At 46.4% G+C, this 18274-nt stretch overlaps 1 protein-coding gene across 1 annotated transcript; it reads right to left on the bottom strand.

Moving 5' to 3' along the window:
* Positions 1–799: 799 nt before the first annotated feature.
* Positions 800–11768, bottom strand: LOC142881877 (ras/Rap GTPase-activating protein SynGAP). Its single transcript, XM_076016295.1, has 3 exons — positions 11517–11768; positions 4243–4373; positions 800–1259 (listed from the first exon to the last, which is right to left on the bottom strand). Exons 1-3 carry the CDS (start codon positions 11554–11556, stop codon positions 1032–1034), a joined length of 399 nt encoding a protein of 132 aa, XP_075872410.1. The 5' UTR covers positions 11557–11768; the 3' UTR covers positions 800–1031.
* Positions 11769–18274: the final 6506 nt, after the last annotated feature.

Below are 18274 nucleotides of genomic sequence, written 5' to 3' on the forward strand. Positions count from 1 at the left end.
GGAAGTTACCCACAGTCCTGTTCGCAGACCTGATTTTATTTTATTTTATTTACTATCCAAGGAGACGCTAATAATAGCTGTTTTTATGTCCTGATTAGATCGAGGATCAGTAAATTGTTATTTTAACGCTATAAACAAACGGTGCATCAGCTGTCACAAACCGAGTGTCGTGATTGTCCTGAAGCGAAAGGTTAAAGTTCACAGACGGCGGCGCGCTCAAACACAAACAATTACGGAAGAACAAGGTGTCTTTATAGTCAGAGAGTGACGCCGTCGCGTGGAGCAAACATGCTGCTAATTAGAGCAAGACAGGAAGCGCGACAGCGGTGAGCGTGGATCTGTGTAACCTGCACGAGCTCAGGTAAGGCGCAGAGGTTTATTTCTAAACTAGCTTATCGGCTGTAGCATCGCTGCTGATCGGGTCCGTGTTTCGGGTTTCAGGCGTGGCGTGTCAAGTGATGATCGGGTCCTGGTCTTTTGCCATTCATTTGTTTTGACGTGTTGGATGGCGGAAGTCGGGTAATCTGGGTGAGTACCAGTACGTCTGATTTTTAAATGTTAAGAGCCACGAAGAACTCTAGTTTGTTTGAAACTTAGAGCAAAAATGCACAACAAAAACAAAGTTGCAGCAGCGCACCCCCCCCCCCCCCACCACCACCACCACCACACACACACACACACACACACACACACACTATTAAAAACTATCCTGGTGGGACGATCTGTCTTACAATAAATTATACTTTACAGAACAACGACCGCTGCAAATTCAATATTGTACATTTAATAAAATACCAGATTCGTCCTTATTACCTAGGTATGTTCAGAAAGTGCACAACCAACAAACCAAACAACACAATCAAAGAAACTGAAAACACATGGGTAAAACCCATGACTCTAGATGTTACGATACCATAAGTCAATAACAATAACAACAAGAACAACAAAAAAAGTATAATCTCATCAATCGTGTTTCTTTTATTAATTCTTATTCCCGTTGAATTATATCAGTTAGATTAGAGGAAGACTTTTCAAGCTCCTGCACAGGATGAGGTAATCGTCTGGCCGTGCGTGTGCATGTGTGCGTGTGTGTAAAATCGCTGCAGAGTTGTGTCCTCAGGCTTACACTGACCGCTCTCGGTGGACAGCTGGCTGTGGAATTCTGGAAAATGTGTCTCCACCGGGACGCTGATGGTGCGTCGAAGGAGGTGGACCCTGCATGACGCAGATCGCCTCTCCTGCAAAAACAAGGGACGGCCCTGTTGGAGGCAAGGAGAGACACAAGGAGGCAGGGATTTTTTTATTTTTATTTCCTTAGGACAGATAAGCGGCCAAACAAAATCTGACAGAGACACGAAAAAGCAAGCACAAAGAGAAGATAGAGGCATGAGTGAGGAAGAGGGATGGTGTCTGCCATAAACACAACAGGGCCTGCAGCGCCCTTATCTGTGTTGTTGTGGTTATTCTGGTCACTGTGTTGGGCCTTCAAAGCACACAATAGGCGTGGAGCTCCTGATAAACGAGGACTCGGCCGAGACATTAAAGACACGTCAGTTATCTCCGCGCAGCTTTAATTCTATACCTGTTTGGCTCCGAAAGATTAAGCAGGTGACAGAAGAAGAGGCGCAGCTTGTAAGACATCGTGGACTGAAAGAGTGAAAAACGGACAGGAGGGCCCGATGTCCTCCAAGAAGGAGCGATAATGACTTATCAAAACGTCCTCGCACTTCTCTGCGCCGTGCCCGGTCCCTCTTGGTCTCTTCGCGGTGGCCTGTTTATCTCGCCGCGTGTTTTGATCGCCTCACGGAGTCACCTCTGTGCGTGTCTCTAGCGGGAGCCGGGCTTAAGGCGTAATGACTAAGCAACGGGAGCTGTAATTCGAGTCCCAGTGCTGACGGAAACGGTTCGGTTTGGGAGACGGCGAAGCGTCGCAGGAAGCCGGGAATCCGCCTTCCTGGAACGCTACTGTACGAGCTGGGGATTTGTGCAGGATCCGTTGGACTTTTCTGCCTGTTAATCCAGTTGTTTTCTCACTCACCCATTCATAAATGGAGTTGTTAGTTTTGCGGACGAACGCTCGTCCGGTCATTTTCAAATATGGAACGAGCTGCTGAAATGTCAGGGCGAAGCAGGGAGAAGCAGCGGCCGTGCGACGGCCGTGCACCTTTCCTAATTCAATCAAGGTAATTGCTTTTGCCACGGACGCAAACGCTGATTGGATTATTCCATTAAAGCAAATGGCAAATACCAATAGAGCTGTAAAGCTCAAGTAAACCACTGCTGTAGAACTATGGGACTTCTTGACATGTTTAGTCTAATACACCTTCCGGAGAGTGTCAGAGGTGGAAATAAAATGTCAGGCATCAGAGGAGGAGAAAGTTGGGACAGGGGCAGGAGGCCACACCCCTCAAAGGGATGGCGCTGGCGTCATGGGAGCAACGAATTAAGTAATAAAAAGAGGGAAAAGTGGAGAAACTGGACACCCAGAACATTTAGTTTAGTTTTTGTTTTGTAGTTGAAATTGAGTAGGTATCATTATGGGTTTTTGTTTTTTCCCCCGAGCTTAAATAGGAAATAATGATTTGTAATAATAGTTATATAATGGATTGATTCTCAAGATCAACTCTTAATGATTATAATTCACTCTATTTGCTCTGCCAGGTGCATGTAGCCATCATTAATACCAAATAAAACCTAATCATAAACACACAAACTACAGAAGGAAGGAAGCCCTTCCAGCCAACACAGGACACAAACTTGTATGTGCAATGTGAGACATTCCATTTACATTGCTCAACTACTGCCCTCTACTGGACTCTGTATCTGCTACTTTGTGCTGATCATGGTCAATGAAAAAAATGTACATATGTAAGTCATGTAAACTACAGAATTTAGCATCTTTTTGGACAAACAAAGGCAAACATTAGGTAGTGGCTGACACTTATTCTGAAAATGATCAAAATATCGTCATATACCACGGATTTGGAGACTAATTCTAACCTGATGTTTTAGAATTCGCTTCATAACAATATTTTTTGCAGCTTAATCAAAAATTCCTTGAAGATATCATACAAATTCCCCGTAATTGTTAAATATGCCGTTTTTGATATTTTTACATCATAATCCTTTAATCCGTGTGTTGTTGGCCTAATGTGTTTAGTATGGAGGATACGGGTGGCGATGAAAACGTCTAATCTCACAGAGGCGTGCGTTATCCAATGTGACACCAATCACCAAACAATGGGCACCACAGTCCGACTCATCGGGCTGCGCACGGCAACCGACCCTCTCCCTTGAGGGGACTTTGAATGAGAGCTGAATCCCGCTGACACTGTCCGGTTGTCGCAGTAATAAAGGGCCAAATTACTGCGTGTGTTCAAAGGGCTTGAAAGTTCAGCCTGTCACCCATCATACTGACCAGTTTAGCTTATGTGCAGCATCATTATTTATCTACGCCCATATAATCAACTCCAACCAACCCGTCCCTAAAGCATCTATAACAAACATTCTACATAGAGCAGCTATACAACCCCACCACTTAACATTTAAGCATATTTAAATTTTAGAATAATTTGATGTATACGACGCAACCACATATATGTATATACATCTCCATGTTTCTACTGACACACCTCACATATTTATGTGTCTTTCTGTATTCCTATATTTGATTTTTCTTTCCCCTATCTAAATCTATATTGTGAGAGCTTTGTTGTTACTCTGGCCTGTCTGCCACTCTAGCTACTTCCATTTTTCTCTCTCTCTTTCTCTCTCTCTCTACATTTTTTGTATTTCCTTCTCACCCCAACTGGTCATAGGCAGATGACGGCCCTCTAGAGTCTGGATCTGCTCTCGGTTTCTTCCCACATGGGAAGTTTTTCCTGGCCACTGTTGCCACCTTGCTTGCTCTGGGGGCCCAGTTGGTTTTTCCTCTGAATGTACAAAGTGCTTTGAGACGCCTTTGAATGTGATTTAACGCTGTACAAATATAAGTCGACTGATTCATTGATTGATCTGCAATCAGATCCGACTGTCACTAAAATTGCGTCTTTGCTGGTATCTTATTGGGATGATTTGTCACTGAGGACCGAAGTCTCGAACACTAGCTGCGAAGACGCTTGCGGAGGCTTCCACCTCCGCTGACTGGGAGCAGTAGTAAGGAAGACGAGCAGACGATGGGGAGACAATGGTGACACAGAAGGACGTTCCGGACAACAGCGGGGTGTTGTTGTCAGCTCTCACCACTTCCTCCTCCTCGTCATTCAGGAGCAGCAGCTGACAGTCGGCACCCACACAGTACTTTGGGTTCCACGCGGTCTGCTCCTCGTACGAGTGACCACGTGACGGCCATCGTCTCGATGGAAACCTCACATCTAGGCGGGGAGGCGGGGGCAGGGGAAAACAATTGCACATAGAGAGAGAGAGAGAGAGAGAAGGAGAGCTTGTGAGAGATATCAGCCACATGCAGAATGTTTGCAAAAAGATAACATGAGCAGAAGCAGGAACTCCGGCTTTTTTCATTCATATCCATTTCAAAATGTGCAAACCATCTGGCTGGAGAGGTCACGGATGACCACCGTCACTCCTAGCTCCCCCCCCCCCCCTCCCAAGGGTTTCTGTTGACACAAATGTATAAATTCAAACGTCTTTGACAGACAAGAGATTGGATTCTCCTCTTCTGCTGACACCTCCAGCGCCGACGTCGGCATTAAATCTCTCACAGCGATACATATGCAATTTTTCCTAGTGGGAAACGTAGCCTGTCAAATCTCACGCTGTCACGCGGAGGGAGCCGCCGCCTCATTGATGTGATCCAATTCCATCCATCCATCCATTTTTGATACCCGCTTACTCCTGTGCTCGGGGTCACGGGGGTCTGCTGGAGCCTATCCCAGCTGTCATAGGGCGAAGGCAGGGCGACACCCTGGACAAGTCGGCAGTTCAAAGACAACCGTTCGCACTCATATACACACCTACGGACAATTTAGAGTTTCCAATTCACCTGACATGCATGTCTTTGGACTGTGGGAGGAAGCCGGAGAACCCGGGGAGAACCCATGCAGACACGGGGAGAGCAGCCAAACTTCCCACAGAAAGGTCCCAGGCCCGGAATCGAACCCACGACCTTCTTGCTATGAGGCGGCATCGCTGGGACAAAGCGGGCTTGTTTGGTCACTGGCTAACATGCACAACACCTGGGTTAAAGTTTTGCTGAGGTGATGCGGGAAATAACTAGCGAATGTCATTCTTGGAGTACCCACTTGGTGAACAGACGGCGTTGGCGCTGCGCTCGTAGCCGAAAAACATCGGCTGCAAAATTGCAGCCGACGCCACCGTTTCAAGTCGAACCGTGCCGCCAGACTGCCTTCCACACACTTGGATGACATCACATGAACAGTCTGAACATGTGTCTGGTTTACCTTGATGTTTGTTTCTTTCACCCCGGATGCATTTCAAGGCACGGATCGAAAAAGCCTCGTCAAGGTGATTCACCTTGCTGGGTGAAACTGTCCCTTTAATACAAGAGCTCTAGCCTTTCTTTTTTCAAAAGAGAATGAATTGCAGAGGCAGCATCCGGTTTATTTTATGCAATGCATTTCCATCTTTTTGTGCTGATGGCAGCCACTTTGAAAATAGAAGGTTTTCTTCTCATCGCCGCCACAGAATATAAATACAAAAAAATAAAATAAATAAATAAGTAAAATAACTGTCAGAGCGCTTCCGGGACCTCTCTTTTTCAGTTTCACAATGAATATTCGATGTAATGAATTTCATATTATTCATACTCCACATTGGGAGCGGCTCTTGCTATGTGTTTTTTAATGATGTAATTCAGGACCGGATGGATTTGCCAGCGCTGTGCCCAGGACAGGACCCCAGCCTGCGAAATACACGCAAAGTGCAAATGTTGCATTCTTTGTTTCAGCCGTTTGGCTTTGATCAGTCTGTCTGAGCAGCTGGCTGTTTCATATTTTACCTGCCCCTAACTACTTCTTCATCATCATCATCATCATCATCATCATCAACAAACGCCACCCACCCCACCCCCGCCCCGTCATCCTCATCCCATTAGACGAAGGCACAAGTGCACAGTCACATTAATGTGCCAGCAGAGTTTTTGCGGCTGTCTGATTAGCTCACAGCAGCACGGCGGACGGGAGCAGGTCACGCACGTTTAGCGGGAGCAGCTTTCGGAGACACGTTTCTCCACTTGGAACTTTTATCAAATTATGCAGCCGTGCGTAACTGCAGGAGGCTGTGAAATCGAGGGTAGGAAACGAGGGGGAAGGAGGCAAACGACAAAAAGGCAAAAACGAGCGGCGTCGTTGACTTGCTGTGTCCCCCCCCACCCCGCCCCTCCCTCTTCTTCTTGTAAAAATCTAGTCTCGCTTTCCTCGAGCGGTGGGGTGGTGGGGTGGTGGTGGTGGTGGTGGTATCATCTGGGACGCAGCCGAGCTCGGCATCTTTTATCGTCGGTGTGTAAATCTCTCAGCCAACACGGCTGCTCGGCTCCCGGAACGACGGAACAGTGGGAGAAAATGGAAAAAAGAAAAGAAGAAAAAAAAGCGACAGGCCGGCTGCGTGAGAAGACGCAATGTTACTCGAGTGGAACCTGGTAACTCAGGATGACTGGCAGCTCCAAGGGCGACTCCCTGATCTCACATAAATCATGTGATTTATGTTGCGGCCTCGATTTATCGATCAGGGATATGACATTGACTTATTCTGCTCAAAATCAATATTTTGCAGGCATTAGCGTTTCCTGGGTGCACAGGCACACTCACACTGGCGGACTGCACTCGTTTTCCGACACACTGAGCTCAATGGTCGCAGATTGCTTTGCTAAATGTTTAAACAGCTGCCTTGGAATATAAAAAAAGAATATGGGCTGATTTTTAGTCCTTTTTCTAAAAAAACGCTTTGTGTTATTTAAGGAATATTTGTAATGCACACACAAGTTAGAAGCGATAGAATACAAACTTGCCACTTCTGCTAACCTTTTAATTTCCGGATGATAAATTGAAAGTTTTTTTTTTGTTGCTTTTTTCAAATGCTATTTGATTTTTTTGTGATACTGCTAGCCCACTTTTATTTTATTTTTTTTTACATTTTTTTTCAGAAAAGCGAACAAGAGCACTTAAGCTTATGTTCGTTATGATGCCACCTCCAGCGGTTACATCATCAAGCGCACTGCGATGAGGCTTTAATAAATAAAGAAGGGCAAAGACACAACAGGTCGTGATTATATTCACTGGGCTCTGTGCGTGTTCGCAGGCGCAAGCGTCGCATCGCGAATAAGTGCATCTCTCCCAGTGCGTTCCCATCAGCTCGGCTCTCTAATCCACTTCCGTGGCCTTCTCACTTTGCATTTACATAAAGCTGCGCCGTGTGTTTTTACGTATTAGCGGCCGACGGAGACGATGGCGCGGGCGCAGGGGGCGGGGGTCCATGAAGTAAAGACCACCCTTCAGCAGACTCCATATCCGTTGATGGTTGGAGTGTGGAGGTATTATTAGCGACATTCGGTGGTGGCGAGAGACTGAAGACGGGACGCTGCGAAACACAAACTTCTCAGTGACGCGCAAAGACAAGAATGGCAGGATTGTGTAGGCCGCGTGGCTTCTCTGCGCGGCGTTTTATAAATGGAACCGGCTTTAGACGATATTTTAGGCTTTCTTCCCAGGTATCACCGCGAGCGCCGCGCAAATAAACCCGATATTGACTTTTCATCACAGAGAAGGTTCTCTGGGTCCCACGCGATATGGATTTCAACCCCCCTCCCCCAGCTGCCTCAGAGAGGCTTGCAGCATCGAGCAGAAGATGCAGCGATGCCAGATTTAGGGTTAGTGGTGTATATTTATTTATTTTTCCAATTTTTTTCTGGGGATGAAATTGAGGAATATTTTTTAATGTCCTCATCGGTCAATCTGTTGTTGTTGTTTTTGCGATCATGTCATATAAACTGGACATTGCATAAGTTTAGTATTTGTTACGTGCAACTACAATCCATTTCAGCTCATTCGCAGAATTCCATCTTCCAATTTGCATATTTGCCGCCGGGTTAAAACCCACCTTGCGGGAGCATAAAGACTCGAGAGCCTCCTTTGAAGAAGCTTGCGGCTTCTTTGGCATTTCGAGACGCCGTTGATGTGTAGGATTGGATGTACGTATATGCGCTTGTGAGCGAGGGATTTTATGAAGGATGCGATTCCACAAATATTGCAAGTAGCTGTTGAAAAGGTCAGGCGGCCGTTGCTGACAGCGGCTTATTAAGACTCGTGCACACCTCGCTGGGGTCCGGCTGTCGGTGAACATGTGGAAGGGGGCAGCGGTACTAAATGCGCTCCAGCAGCTTGAAGACAACGAAAACGCTTCATCCGTCAGCTGAACGAGTCGAAGAAGCGGAAAAAAAAAAAATGCTCCTCTCGATGCAGCCGAGTTTGATTGCTTTGACGTGAGGCAGCCGCTTGAGACCGAAATACAATTTAAAGCGCAGATTTGAGACGTGACTTTAAACTAAGATGAATCGCTATCATTGGACTTGGACGTAAGGCTTCGAAACCTTTCCCACCGTGCTCTCCTTCAGCAGCTCCCAGTTCACTGAGCAAGAAGTGCTCTCAAGGGGGGCGGTCTTGATAGCCAATTAAACCTTACTTAGCGACAGGCTTTGCGTTGGTGCACGGACGTGTTGTGTTTAACTAATCTCTATAGGCGAAAGCAGTCGGGGGTAGAAAAAAAGCCTTGAGCGCTCTTTATTGCTCTTCCTTTAATGAGGAAACATTGTCTAATTGAGGCCACCGTTGTTCACAAGCCGGCTGCGTTTGCCCTGTTTTTGTCCCAACTACACCTGGGCCGCAGCTCCTGCCCTTTTCTCGTCTAAGGATGCTGATTGGTTGGGTAATCTAATCCTCCGACCGTCCAAAAAAACGACCACCACTTTTCAAGATGGATCCGCAACAAGTTCGCACTCCTTTGAATCCTCAGAGAGAATAGCTGCTAGTTCCACATGTCTGGCAAAGCAGCTTATGAAAGCTGTGGCCGGAGTGGCAGCTGCAAAGATTGAAGCCGGATGTGTTGTTGACCTTTCCGTTCTTCCTCTCAAGCGCATTATTTTTCCTCGGCCGCCGAACACCTTCCCCGGCTTTTGACACCGTGTGAACTTTAACGTGTGCCTCTCGCCATCGCACGTGTTGCGTAATTGCGACCTGCCCTCACCGCTGCCGCCGTCAAACCTTTGCGTGTGTCGATTGTCCGCACACCTGCCCGTATCTTGCGAAACACGTTTTCTTTATCCACAAAATATCGCTTGTAAAACACAGAGACTCCACACTCGGGTGTTTCCGTGTAGAACTTGCAGCTATGCTTGGATTTGGAAAAGCAAGACATCATTGACTTTTCTCTCTTTTTATTACATCCTTGCAACAGTTGTGGTCTTTTCGCATCGTGAGCTTATTAGTTTTTGCAATCCAAGCGTTGCCAAATTGTGGTCCAACATTATCTAAGCATTAGTAATCACTGTTAAATTTCATCCAAGAAAGGGAATTTTGGTTTGAATTAATCTTCCTTTTGCCGCTGAAAAACATTGTAAATATTTTTTTTTGGGAACAGTCATCTTGCAGTTGTGCAGCTGTGTAGTTGGTGTTTTGTTAGAGAAAAAGCAGGCTAGAGTGATGACTTGAATCAACTGGTAGTGGAAGGTATATGAATGATAACGAGTGCACCGAGATGAAAGACGAGACAGGCGAGGCGCCAGACAAAGAGTGATGCAGGAAGCGGGAAGCGCAAAATTTGAGTGTTGATTTTTCTCCCCCCCCCTCACAAGTCGCTGTTCCACCGGCAGCCTCAGTCTGCCAATCAGTATTTTTTCCTCTTCCTCTTTTCCTTTCCTCTGCACGAACCAGGCATCGCTCTCTGACGTTCTGTCTTTTTTAAACCACGACAAAACTTTGATTAAGTTTTGCAGTTCCCAGAAAGGATCTGCTTTGTTTTTTTTTCTAAGAAAACCCTGGAGCTTTTCTTGATTGCCACTGAATAAGATACCTGCCACAAAAAAGATTTCCATAAGATTTGTTGGATTGGTGCAAATGGCCTCGAATGCTCGCAATTTCCAAAAACAAAATAAAAAATCTGCTTCATTTTGGTGAATAATTAGACTCTTATCAGTCTTCTTCTGTTTGACAACAAAAGACACTAGTTAGGATGGGCTCGCAAAAATAAAATTCCTGTCAACAAATTGAAGACTGGAAATTCTAATTCGGCAAAACTGAATTGACTGCGAATCTGAAATCTCAGTTTGATTTGGAAGCCTATCCGGTCCATGCGAGGACAGAGAATGTCCATCTTGTGTTTGGCACGAACTGGCTGTGTGGCTCGTGCCGCACTAATTAACTCCCAAGAAAAATAAACAATGCTGCCAAATACATGAAGACATGATAAGACATTAGCATAAGAACTACTATTATTTCTTTCCAAATTCCTCTTCCAACCCTAAATCTCACCGTCTATAATTACTTGACTTTCCCTTTGTCCCTCGGCTTTTGGTGGCGGTACAAACAAAACAAAAAGAGGGGGGGCGGGGGGGATATCATTTGAATTATTTAGTCGCAGTCCTCGGCTCCTGACTAATGCAAAACCAAGACAAACGCAGAAGTGCCGCCCCGGAGGTTCACATCTCTCTGGCTCCGGCTCCAAAAGACTTACATAACTAATCAAAGAAGTGAGCGCGCTCGCCAGCTTCGATCCCCAGCAGGGTCCTCGTGGTGGCAGGGGAGTCCCATCAGCCCTCCGCGGGCGAGGAAAGGCACATCCCGGCCCCCAAAAAAATACCCGTTTGAATAGCCGAGACTCTTCTTATGTCTGTTTTTTTTGGGGGGATTTTTCCTTCAGGAGCAGAGTGAGCGTACAGATCTGGCACTCTCACCACAGTTAAAAACAGACAACCAAACAAACGACACAACAGCTAATGTTTTGGCAGTCACCTGGAAGCTGCTGCACGTTAATATTATTATTATTATTATTTTTTTTTTTAGAGTAAAACAACCATTGGGTGCAGCACCAGCCCTGTCGTTGTATCTGGGTCAGAACAAGGCAATCTCCTGCAGTCTGCATGCACTTTCACAGCTGTTTCACTCAGACACACTCTTCTTAGTAGTGCCATATGGGCGCAGAAGCTACTCTCTTTAGTCCCCAGTCCCCCCCCCCCCCCCTTCCTTGCATAAACAGTCATTATCACCTCTTGTAAATGAACATATGCACCTATGGGCATGCACGGGGAGGGGGAGTGGGGTAGGGGGAAGGAAGCAGGATAAAATGAAAATGGACAGATGGGTACAGGGAGCTGGAATGAGAGCGAGAAACCAGGGAAACAAGACGGAAGGAGAGAAGAATGTGTCATTTTGAAAACACAGCGTTGAGGGAGGGTGGTGAAACAAGATGGAACGGTGATGCCGGAGGACGGTGGTGGGGAGACGAAACAAAACGCAACAGTGGCACGAGACGTTTAATTTTGCATTTACCTGACAGGGAATCGGAGGAAAGGCTCCCTTGCTGCTGCATCTTGGAGCTCTGCGTGTGTGTGTGTGTGTGTGAGCGCGCGTGTGTCCACGAGCCACTGAGAGTGAGTGAGCGCGGCACGCCTCGCTGTGTTTTGATGACGGAGTCCTCGTAGCGGCTCTGGGAGGAGGTGGGGGGAGTCAGCGAGCGTGAGAAATGAGTCCCATTTTCTTTCTTTCTTTTGTTTGTTCTTTCTTTCTTTCTTTCTTTCCTTCTTTCTTTCTTTCTTGTTTCTTATTGCCCTCTCTGAGATTCCCTCACCTCCATCTTCCGCTCGCCTCACTCTTGTCTTCAGCCCGGCGTGCACTGTGACCACACTGCTGATGGTGATTTACGAGGCGCACTCAGCGAGGGGAGGTGGGTGGGAGGAGCCTGTATATGTGTTTGTGTGTGTGTGAGAGAGAGCTTGGGTTGGTTGGTTGGATGGATTACTGGGTGGAGGAGGTTCTTGGAGAAGAGGAGAAAACAATCGCCTATAGTGCACGTACGGTGTGCTCGTGGTGCCGCCGGGTCGCTGTTCTACGTTTCCCACTGCATGACAAGAGGGCGTCGCCGTGCGTTATCGGCAAGCTAACCTTGACCCGCCCGCTGGACCGTCTATCTTCCGAAAACCAGCCGAACAGCGTTTGAATCGCCGCAAAGGCTGCAGTAACAAATCTCACGGTTTAAATTGGAAACCTTGGAATGGCGACTGCGAGCTGCCTCCAAGAAGAAGAAGTGGAGAACCAGCCGGCGTTTCGAAGAGCTTGCTGACGTCCCACTTGCTTGTGTTCAATTTGATTTAAATGGAATGTTCAGAGGTAAAGAAATGCAGAAAATGCTTTTTTGCATCAGCCTTGGCTAGCTTTGGCGAGCTCGGCGTTGCAGCGTGGGAGGGGCGCCGGGTGGGAAAGTGAGGCCGGTGTCGCCCCCTCCACCAGTCGGAAACCTCGAGGTTCAGCGTCCTGGCAAAACTGGCTGTGTCAAATTTAACAGTTCTGCTTGAATGTGATAGAAAGTGTCTCCAATCACCTTCCATTCTTTCCCAAGCCATTGAAAATGCTTTCTGTGGGCTTTTTGTTTTACTATGGATGTGTGAGATGACTTCAGTGGATCTCGGAAACATTCCTTCCGGTTTTGCTGAAAAACTGCGACAGCTCTCTGCTTAACCAGCACGAGGAAGATGCTTCCTCTCCAGTGGATTAAAACTGACCCAAAGGGCTAGGTAAAAACATCTCACAAATCCATGTGGTTAATTCCTTCCTAATAGCTAGAGAAAGCTCAGAGACTTTTTAAAAAAAAAGAAAAAGAAAAGAAAATTAAAGAAAATATGTTTTCACCTTGTCCCTCCGTGCAGTTCCTGTCTTTGTTGCTAGCCTTCTGTTTGTCAATAATTCATCAGTTTGTTGCTGGTGTTGCCCTGTTTGCCTTTGCTCCTGCCTGTTTCTTAGAGTGTGAAAGTTGTTTATGCCCCCTTGGTTTTTTTCCCGTCTAATTTAGTCTTTTCCTGTGTCTATATCCTACCACCCGAAGCCTTTTGGTACTAATAGATGCGCTGGATGAAACATCTCTCTGACAGCGGTGTCGTTTCTTGGATGCAGAAGCCCAGTTTCTTGTGCATTTGCCTCCGAATGTGTGAAAAAATGCGCATTTCTGAAACAAAAGTAGATCAACCGTCCCTAAAAACCAAATTTGGGTTGCTGAATAATCGATTTGCATTTCACCCTGGGGGAGTCCAGTGAGTGCCGGGGCCAGTCTAGTCACTCTGCTCCCACCCCGTTTTTTTGTAATTGTGCCACTCCAAATTCTGGTCACTAAAACTTGCAGTCGGAGCAGTTCATTCTTTTGTATGTGGTCACGGGCGCAGAGGGCTGAAAATAAGAGAGGAGGAGGAAAATTAGCATTTTGAGTCGGCCCATAAACTGCTGGAAAAATAAGCCAACTTTGACAATTGGCATTCCAGACCTCTATTAAATCGAAGCCAAAAACTTAATACAATGAGACAGTCATGCATTTGCAATAAAGATAATTTATTAGCGTTTGCTAGCTTGCACAATTGCACACTTTTAATTCCACTCTGTGTTGTTGTTGAAAAACATTTTCAGTATTATTAATGTCTGAGCATTCGGCCCTACCAGGATGTGGTTTTGGTCAAACGAAACACTCCCATCTAGTGGTTAGTATGTGGAATTGCAAGACCCTTTTCTTTTTCTGAGATTTATCCAGCAGAGTGCTTGCAAGCCACCCAGTACATATGCTGAAACGTTGCACACACACTCACTACATACACATTTAGATGCGTGCAAGCATTAATGCATGCCAGAATGCACAAAACGTGCATGCTGCCTGTGACGCCGAATGGCCTGATCTTCAGGCCTGGCGGTATTTTGGATGCACGTGCACCCGACACCCGACCAAACTGAGTCGGCATTTCCTTTGTTGGGGCTTTGCAGCGGAAACATTTCCTGCAGACCGAGGCTTAACTGTGTATTTTTGCCTAATGAGGAGAGCATGCATGACTGACCTGTGCAACGACGAAAAAGAAATTGCACGTCATGACTGGCGTGCTTGAACCCCCCCCCCCCCCCCCCCACGCCCTTTATTTTATATTTAAACTTTAGGCTAAAGAAAATCCACAGTACATTCACAGCAATGTGCAACTCCCAATTCCGATCACGAGTCTCCACTGCATCCAGATAAACAAACTCTGACCTGTGATGCTCCTGAGGTGTGCGAGCGCAGATGGATCTGATTACAAAAAGTGGTTTTGGCAATTTAATCAGGGTCTTAATCAAAGCCTCCTCCGCCGGGACGGAGAGGATGAGTAATGCAGGGGAGACCCGCTCGGTTTGGCTCGCGCAAACAAAAGCCGTGGAATTTAGCTATTGGAAAGTCATTAGACAAACAAGGGAGTGTGAACACAAGCTGCACTAAGTCGTCAAGATCTGTTACGCAGATGTGTTGGTTTTTGCTTGGCGGCCCTGTGTTTTCTTGATGAAAGCCACCCAACAGACGCTAAGATGATGCAGTGTGGCCTTTAACGCCGCGTATGCATTGTGTTTGCCGGTGACATTTGCATCGACGCATGAAAGGCCGCGGGGTTAACGATGCGTTTGAGCGCAGGTACATTTTCTCCAAACTTTTCTCATTATGGAAATCTTTGCAACAGATTTTTGTAGCGCTGAAAATATTTCAAAGCAATGTTTACCGTCCGGGAAATGTTATGTGCGAGGCTGCTACATTGTACCCATCTTTATCTTGTTCTAGACTTCAGTGGAGTCTTGCAATTAGTCAGCCAAAGCAAGCTCTACAGCATTTTTAGCCCGCTGTTTACGCACAAAAAAAGTTTTAGCTAAAGTTTTATCTTCCTAGGCATGCATTAAAAAAAAAAAAAAAAAAAAAAAAAAATCTGCACTTAATGTAGCTTTGAAGTAATTATTTCAGTTTTTCTTTGTTCCATTTTCTACGGCTATAGTTGCAATCTCTGTTAAAAACTGAAATTTGATGTGAGGTCGCTTACAGCGAAAAGGTCAGAGCAACCAAACAGTATAAATCTATTAAGATGTCGTGCTGAGCCCCTCCATCCAAAGCCTTTCAATGAAAGCCAGCGTGCACACACACACACGCACACGCTGCCTCCCTCCCTCCCTCCCTTCCTGGTGACCTTGTTGCTCTTGAGCTCCGTTTGGAGGTTTGCTTTTAAACGAAGCATCAGTCGCTTCTGGAATGGCATCATCCATCCACTTCACACACGCGCCACATTGCTGCACTCGGCCGGGAAGCTGAGGACCTGTGGGGCTGAACGGGCCTGCGCAGACCTCGAAGGGGATCCACTCTGTCACAACGCACACATTGGATAAGGTTAAAAGATATTTATACATCAACGTATATATTTATATGTTGGGTAGGAAGAAACTTGTACGGGGAGAAATGGCACTTGTTCATTTATATGACAAAACCCAGCGGCAGCTTGGGAATAACGGACAGCCTTCAAGAGCATCATTTAACTCTTACGAGTTGATTAGTCTTCTCCTGTGGCAGCGGAGTGCTTTTGCAGTGGAGTCCAGCGGGTGTCAACGGTGTCACGAGAGGTCATTCCCACAACGGTGATGTCACTCGTATTCGATGCACACGCGGCGGTGGATTGCGCAGTGCCGTGCGTAAAGCCCCCGCGTTGCACGCTTTTCAGTGACGGGGAAAGGAAACATCGCGACGGAGAAAGCGGATCACCTCCTGCGACTCGTTGGGTTCCCGGAGGTCTCTTGTTTTCCGACAGCCGCAACATCAGAGACGTCTCATCCACGAAGTCTGCTGTCTGTCTCGGCGGGCGCCTCCAGAACACTCCTTAAGCAAATGAAAAAAAGCCCGAGTGTTCTCGCCATATGAGAGTTTCATGCAGCACCCTAGATTTTGCCGTTCCAATAATAACTTTGCACCAGAAAAACAAGAGCTGCCAGCGCGTGAAAAACGAGGCGGCGCAAATTGAAATTATGACGCGCGTCACATGCGACACTCAAAACTGGAAGATGCTTTGGGAAAAAAAAAAACAAAAAAAAACTGTCTCATTTGATACAGACAAATTAGATTTATATTGCAGGCTGAGCCAGGCAGCAACAGCTCGAGGCATCCTGCAAAGGATGACATGAGACCAGCTGGGATTTGGGACCTCGTGGCTGAGCCCTGATGTGGTGTTGGATTATATTCTTGTCAAAGCCAATCAGGAGTGGACATCTTTCCCCCCCCGAGGACACCGCCCAATCTGATCAAACAGTTTCTACTGCAGTGTTGATGCAAATTTCCCAAGCATCGGCATGGCTAGCAGATAGCTCTTCCTGTTTTTCCTCTTGCTGTCGCTGCAGCGTTAAAGGACAATGATTATTTTGTCGCAGCACTGAAACTGAACAGAACTTTAACTAAAGCTCACACACGTAAATCATCATCCCTCCATGCCGTTGCCCGGAAACCAATTCCACCAAATTTGCCATTTCAGGGCTAAACTTCTGTTTGTGTGACAGATTTTATCTGCGCACTGATCCCTGTTCCTTTCATGGTTATGCATTAACAGGGACTCTAGTCCATGCATACTGAGGCTAACTGAGGTTTTGAAGGCTAACGGTCGCATGGTTTCACTCTGGCAATGGAAAAAAAAAAAGTTGTGTTTGGAGCGTTCAAACAGCATCATTTTGACCTTGGTGGCTGTAGCGGCTCGGTAGCAGAGAGATAAAAAAAAAAAAAAAAAAAAAGGGGGATATTTGCGTAGATGGTTGTGCAAAAGGCGTCGAAACCAGCAAAGTTACAAAGTCGAGTCAAGGTTGACAGGCCGGCTTTCATTGTGGCGCCCCTGTGGAGAACGTTGACTCGGTACGAGCTGCCTCTCCATTGTGCCGTGGAAAAGTCTGGGAATTGGTGGAAACGGGAGAATAATGAAAAATTCAACAACCGGATGAGTTTTTAATCGTGCTGCCGCTCAAATAGGAAGTAGGTGGGACTTCTGATGCAGTTATTATTTTATTTATCTCCTTTTTTTTTTTTTTTACATTGTTGTTTTGGCAAACGTCTTAGAAGCCCCCTGGTGGGCTGTTAATGCTATGCATGAGGGTCACTGACAATAAATACGTGCAAGCATTTGGTTTTGTATTTCAGTTTCAAATTATTTCTAAGGAAGTTTAATGTGTATGTTTCCAGTGATGACAACTGACAAATTACAACTGTCAGGTTATTTATTTGATTTATGTTTATCTCGCTATGTCTCATGCTATCTCTTTTCAAATGGCTGGGTTGGACCAGCTTCTCCTCATTTCAGCCTCATTGATTAAATTTGGCATATATCGCTCAGTCCCGGTACAAATTACCGATAAGCAATCTGCATTGGCTTCCAGATTTTCCTCAGGCCTCCTTTTCGAAACAATGTGGCACTGCGACATGGACTGCAAAGTGCGATTCATTACCTGCCAGTGGTCCTTGGCTGTCTGCTCGTTGGGACTGTTGATGAGGGGGGAGCAGACAGAGCAGCGCCCTGGCAGGTAGCTCAGCCTGAAGGTGGACCCCTATGGACCACAACTCTGGGGCTGGACAGGAAACCAGGAACTGTAGGATGGGTGGATTCAGCCTTTCTTTATGAGGCCGCTTGGCTGCTGGAGGTCCGAATCTGCCCGTAAAAAAATATCTGTGCACTGGGCTGTTTCACGGCTGTCTATGTTGGAACGAGTCAAGGCTTTGGCTCGATTTAATTATCTTCCTTTCACCCCACAACCCCCCCCCCACCCGGAGAGGCTTGCCACGTTTGGATTGGATTCCGTATTTATCCTCTTATTATTTAACACTGCCTGTCACAGATAAATGAAGCATATCAGCCACAGATGGGACACGGTGACCAAAATAATTATCTATTTATTTATTGTAAATCCACCCAACTTCCTCCTCAGCTCTGTAGAGCATCTTCAGTTCAGGGATGCAATCAAATAACACATGTCCTTTAATGAAGGACAACTTCAGATTCCGTCTTCTCTTTTCTCGCAAAGAATGAGCTGCGCCGATTGAACCGAGGAGGATGCAGTCTTCACTGGGAATCGCTGGAGCGTCGAGCAACTTCATCCTCTTCATGCGAAGAAAGAATCTCACGGAATCTGCGAGATAATGAGGGAGTTCTGGGCAGGGCTCTTAAGTTTTCTAATTGGCTCGGAAGCGTTTAAATCGGTGTGACACGCTTGGCCCAGATACACTTAATTACTTACTTATAATC

The sequence above is a fragment of the Nelusetta ayraudi genome, unplaced genomic scaffold, assembly GCF_046127955.1.
Source record: "Nelusetta ayraudi isolate G7.1 ecotype Tasmania unplaced genomic scaffold, CSIRO-AGI_Nayr_v1 ptg000221l, whole genome shotgun sequence".
NCBI classification, from domain to species: Eukaryota; Metazoa; Chordata; class Actinopteri; order Tetraodontiformes; family Monacanthidae; genus Nelusetta; species Nelusetta ayraudi.

Bases quoted from the DNA above. Each gene is read 5' to 3' on its own strand.
- LOC142881877 (XM_076016295.1), bottom strand. From the start codon at position 11,556: ATGCAGCAGCAAGGGAGCCTTTCCTCCGATTCCCTGTCAG. The intron at 4,374-11,516 runs GTAAATGCAAAA...CTCCCCGCCTAG, and splicing joins TTCCTCCGATTCCCTGTCAG to ATGTGAGGTTTCCATCGAGA. The intron at 1,260-4,242 runs GTGAGAGCTGAC...TGCCTCCAACAG, and splicing joins ATGACGAGGAGGAGGAAGTG to GGCCGTCCCTTGTTTTTGCA.